The sequence below is a fragment of the Octopus bimaculoides genome, chromosome 1, assembly GCF_001194135.2.
Source record: "Octopus bimaculoides isolate UCB-OBI-ISO-001 chromosome 1, ASM119413v2, whole genome shotgun sequence".
Taxonomy (NCBI): domain Eukaryota; kingdom Metazoa; phylum Mollusca; class Cephalopoda; order Octopoda; family Octopodidae; genus Octopus; species Octopus bimaculoides.
In genome coordinates, this window is record NC_068981.1 from 192,835,546 (window position 1) to 192,841,464 (window position 5,919).

A 5,919-nucleotide genomic window follows, 5' to 3' on the forward strand; every position below is an offset into this window, starting at 1 on the left:
CCGCCTTATGATGTGCTAACGTTTCTGCCAGCTCACCGCCTTATGATGTGCTAACGTTTCTGCCAGCTCACCGCCTTATGATGTGCTAACGTTTCTGCCAGCTCACCGCCTTATGATGTGCTAACGTTTCTGCCAGCTTGCTGCCTTCAACAGCAACAACAATAATAATCTTTTCTTAATTAAGTACAAGATCAGCAATTTTGGGGTTGGAATTTGCCAATTACATTGACCCTAGTATTTAACTGGTACTTTATTTTATCAACATGGAAAGTATGAAAGACAAAGTTAAACTCAGAACATTAGAGAACTGGAAAAAATGTTGAGTATTTCTAGCAGCAGATCATTTAATTGTCAGTTCCGGATCCTTTCCAATAAATTTCCTATAATGAAACTTATTGCTTGTTTATCTTTATTTTCAGATTTACAAGAATTTGTACAATGCCATGACACAAGGAAAACATGTGTTTGAGCGACCAGATTGGTGGAAAGAATTTTCCAGTCCTGTTACTGTTGGTTCTTTACCAACAAAGAGCAAACTGTGATGATGTTGACGGAGGCCATTGCTTGCTGTTATATTAACATAGAAATATTGTTACACCCAAGAAATATATATTTTTATGACACGTTCTTCAAATTTCACTTTGTTTACTAAATATATTGCTTATTGTCATCAACAGATCTTGTTTTAAATTCTTATTATTGTTTTCAGTCATTAAACTGTAGCCATACTGGAGCACTGTCTTTGAGGTGTTTCAGTTGATTATTGTTGTGAAGCAAACTTATTAATTATACGGCCTTGATAGGCTTTTATAAATAATTTATAAATCATATTATTTAACCATCTCACCACCAAACAGAAAATGTAAAATTATTAAAATGAAGTGCACTTCTATTTTTTTTTCATAATTTTTATTCTTTGATAATTTTAATATTAAATAATAAAAGATTTAGTGGGATTTTGATAAATTAATTCAAGTTTCACCTGGAGGTAGATCAGTAAGGAGTAACCTCATTGACTCCACCCCACTAATAACCAACCACTTGTCCTCACTGAAACTGTTATAAATACCCACCCCTTTCACACATTATCTTTCTCTTCTACAATTGGTATCTGTTAGATATAGCATTACTACAACACAAAGGTTTCTGGTTCAATTTTTAGTTACTGTTGTTAATTCTTCTGTTGACACCTGGCCCCACCCTGTACTATGTAAATTACTTTCTTTATAAAAGAATCATCACTTGTCCCAGTCAAACACTGCAAAGCTACCGAAAGATAGTAATTTCTCATTTTATCTCATATGAAATCAAATGGCTGAGAGGCTAATGCAGGGGCCCCCAAACTTTTTAGACCATCAACCCTTCATGGAATCCTTAAGCCCTCATCAATCCCCAAGCATGTACAAGAAGATAAATAAATAAATAAATAATAATAATAATTAACTAGATGTACATTTATCGACCCCTTGAATAGCTCCTTTAACTCCCAGGGGTCGATAGTGACCACTTTGGAGACCCCTGGGCTAATGTATTGTATGACTGACTCCCATAGTCAGTTCAGTATCTCACATTGTTTTAGCAGATCCTGGTTCTAAAGAAGGTATAGTTTAACCGATGTGTAACATTCCTAAAATGGGTCCTGGCATTAAGGAATGCTCAGTTTAGATGATATCACATGATACAAAGCAAAACCCCCACCAAAAAAACTGAATTAAGGACAAAAGAAAAAATATTTACCTCTGAACTAATCATACTTTCTCCGCTTAGTGCAGTGGTGCTGATAGTGGTGATGATTATGAGAATATTAATTATTCCTAATTTGTGCAAATGAGTTACTGAATAAACACTGAATGTTATGAATAAAAGCACTTTGACGTTTAACCCTTTAACATTTAAACCAACCAGATCCAGACCAAAAATTGTACACGTTTTATATTCACACAGGATCGATCTCGGTTCTCAAATCTAGCTTACAAAAAAAGCAATCACATCATTGAAGTCTCAAAGCTATGAGATAATGCATGATTAATTAAAAACAATTTGAATAAATAAGAATTCCATTTGACTGACTAACTTGAGTATTAAAGGGGTTAAGTTAAAAAATTAAGTTGATTAATTCTTATATTGTAACAACAGAGTTTTTCAAGATCTGTAACTTTCCAAACTCCATTCATGTTTCCAAGTGATTCTGTTTTCTTTGACAGTTCAATCTTTACAAAATCAAAAATCTTGTATATTTTTCTAATCTGTTAAATATATTCAGCTTTCAATAAAAAGACAACAAAATATCACCAAAAAACAAACATACAAAAACATGCCTGTTATCAGCATGGTATGTACATGTTTGTGGCAATCAATAATAATTTAATAAAAGAATTTATAATGAAGTTGACATTCATTATTGTTTTAATTTGAGTCCCTTGTTATTTTTGTAATTAATGAAGTTAGTATGCTCCGCTGGTTGTGTAATGTCAGTGTGCATGCATGACAGAGTGTAAGCACCTTAAGAGAAATGTTAGACATAAGAAGCATCAGATGTGGTGTGCAAGAGAGACGATTGTGCTGGTATGGTCAAGTGTTTTGAATGGATGAGGATAGCTGTGTGAAGAGGTGTCACACCTTACTAGTGGTGGGAACATGTGGGAAAGGCAGACCCAGGAAGACATGGGATGAGGTAGTGAAGCACAGCCTTTGAATGTTGGGCCTCACAGAGGCAATGATAGGAGACCAAGACCTTTGGAGATATACTGTGTTTGAGAAGACCCAGCAAACCTAGATGTGGTGATGCCAGTGTTGGTTAAATGGCCTGTTTAAGAGTACCCTTCAATCATCGGGGCAGAAATGTTAGCATGCCAGGCGAAATGCTTAGCTGTATTTCGTCTGTCTTTACGTTCTGAGATCAAATTCTGCCGAGGTCGACTTTGCTTTTCATCCTTTTGGGGTCGAAAAATTAAGTACCAGTTGCGTACTGAGGTTGGTCTAATCTACTCCCCGCCCCCCTCCAAGTTTTGGGCCTTGTGTCTAGAGTAGAAAAGAATATTCTGTGCTTGAGAAGACTTGTTGAGTCAAGGGAAATCGTAGTTGTGGCTGATGCCAGTGCCATGTGAAAAGCACCATTCGTGTGTGGCCGAGCATGGTCGATGCCAGTGTTACATGATTGGTTCCCATTCCAGTGGCACATAAAAAGCACCATTCAAGCTTGGTTGATGCCAGTGCCGCCTGACTGGTCCCTGTGCCAGTGACGCATAAAATGCACCCACTACACTCTCAGAGTGGTTGGCATTAGGAAGGGCATCCAGCTGTAGAAACATTGGCCAGATCAGATCGGAGCCTGGTACAGCTTCTTGGCTTGCCAGTCCTCAATAAATCTGTCCAACCCATGCCAGCATAGAAAACGGACGTTAAAAGATGATGATGATGATGGGTGTTAGGTATCAGGACAATATTCCAGACATTGAGGTATTTTCCCAAGCTGACTTGCTGGCATAAGAGCCATGTTGATGCTGTTCTATTTCTGCTTGTCAAGACATGTAACTCGCATGCAATAAACGTGACTGCTATAATTTCAAATTTTTAGACACTTTTGACTATTTCAAAAATTAAAGCAGCCATCTATGTACCATACCTTAGATGGCTGTTTGAATCGAGGTTGTGGAGTCATCTAAAGGTTGACTCCTTCAAAAGGCTGTAATATGATTTGATAGGAACATGATACAAAGAAATACATAGAACAAGGGTATAACTTTAAATACCTTTAATGTCAGCCTCACACACACACACACACACACACACACACATATATAAGTTGAATGATAAATGAAAAGAGTTTGATGTGTAGAGGTCATGATCTTCTCTTGTGTGTTATCTCCTGTCTGCTAGTCACCGTGTGTCGTAAGAGAGTCAACTAGACCATGTCCTTGTTGTCTGACATCTAGATGCCCAAAGAGGAAGTCGCAAGGCCTTGTGTCAGAATCCCACCACTGCTTGCTCCATCTATCGCAAGCTTGTTTAAACCCGCTGTCAAGGGAGGTAACTACACCTACACTACTTAAGACACCATTGACAGGCAAGCTACTATGGTTCTCACCCAAGAATAAATCTATTATGAATGTGCTGTGTTTAAAAACACATTATATATTAATACAAACCTGTTACTGGCTCAAAAATGCTTTGTCAGACAAACCTGTTGCAAAGCCATTCCCTGTATTTTGTGATGGAGAAAATTTTTTTGTGTAGACAAATAAGTGTAAATTCACGACTCAGTTTACAAATTCCCTAACCAGACCATTGAATACATGCATTTCAGAGTGGTTAGGGAGTGTTGTGAACTGACTCGGTGACCTTACACCTATCTGCCTATGGCAAGAAATTCTCTCCATGACATTCCTATGGATCTGAATATGCCTCAAGCACACTTGAACTGGTAACAGGTTTGTATTTATATGTGTAACTGCTTAGTGCTGTCACCCTGTACATTATGTATTGGAGGGTGCCATGCAAGGTGGGACTGAACCTGGAACCATTTGGTTGGGAAGCAAACTTCTAACCACACAACCACATCTGCACCTACAGAGGATAACTGGAACTCAAAACATAGGTGAAACAAACTTACACCTATGTTACACCTGCTTATTGTTTCTGAAATACGTCGTCATCATCATCATCATTTAACATCCATTTACCATGTTGGCATGGGTTAAATGGTTTGACTGGAACTGGTAAGCCAGAAAGCTGCGCCAGGCTTTATCCATTTTGACTTGGTTTCTATGGCTGGATACCCTTCCTAACACCAACCACTTCAAAGAGTGTACTGGGTGCCTTTTATGTATCAGCAGTAAAGGTGCCATTCACATGTCACTGGTATTGGCCATGACCATGACTTGGTCACCGAGATAATGGAGGCTATCTACTACTTCTAAGTATCCCCCACTGCTATTTGATGGAGTCTATTTTCTGAGCATTTCTCGTGTTTATTGTACCTGTACACCTAACACACAAAGATTACTTTCTCTGTTAACCATCCTCTGATATTGCTGCATCTTTTATGCGTCCATAGCCTGTACAGGGTATACCTTATGGAATTTCTACCTACACCTTTTCTACATATTGAGCAGGGCTATCTCCCTGAAGGGATTTGGGATTTGTCTGTTTTCCTACTTACTAAAACTTCAGTCTTTGCTAAATTAACTTAAAGGCCCCCTGATTCTAGACTTTGCTTGCACTGCTGGAATTTCTGTAGATCTCTGGTAGTGATTCGGCTATAAAAACAAGGTCATCAGCAGAGAGCAACTCTCAAGGGCATTCTGTCTTAAATTCCTCTGTTATTGCTTGGAGGAATATAAGGAAGTGGGTTGAGAACTGATCCTTGGTGAACTCCCACCTGTATGCTGAATTCATTGTTATATTCACTGCTGACCTTTTACTGGCAGCATCCCTGTACATGGCTTATATAACTCTCATCAAACAACCACTCATCTGTCCCTAGCTTCGGCCTCCTGGCTTGCCAGTCCCCAGTCAAACTGTCCAACCCATGCCAGCATGGAAAACGGACGTTAAATGATGATGATGATGATGATACCTACGTGTGTGTGACTTTGTGTCTGTGTTTGTCCCTCACTATCACTTGACAACCGGTATTGGTTTGTTTACGTCCCTGTAACTTAGTAATTTGGCAAAAAAGACGGATAGAATAAGTACCGGGTTGAAAAAAAAAAAAAAAAAGTGCCAGGGTCAATTCATTTGACTAAAACTTCTCCAAGAAGTTACTAATCCCATGAAGGCAGCAAGTTAGCAGAATCGTTACCAGATTGGGCAAAGTGCTTCATGCCATTTCGTCCACTTCTACATTCTGAGTTCAAACTCTGCTGAGTTTGACTTTGCATTTCATCCTTTTGGGATTGATGAAATAAGTAGCAGTTG

The 5,919-nt window shown here is 38.5% G+C and overlaps 1 protein-coding gene across 1 annotated transcript in view; it reads left to right on the forward strand.

The window, feature by feature from the left end:
- LOC106871617 (peroxisomal acyl-coenzyme A oxidase 3) overlaps window positions 1-2,410 on the forward strand; it is a 45,529-nt gene extending 43,119 nt beyond the window's left edge. The window contains exon 14 of the mRNA XM_014918185.2: window positions 420-2,410. Within this exon, the coding sequence (XP_014773671.1) occupies window positions 420-542 (123 nt within the window). The 3' untranslated portion in view covers window positions 543-2,410. The remainder of the gene's footprint in view (window positions 1-419) is intronic.
- Window positions 2,411-5,919: the final 3,509 nt, after the last annotated feature.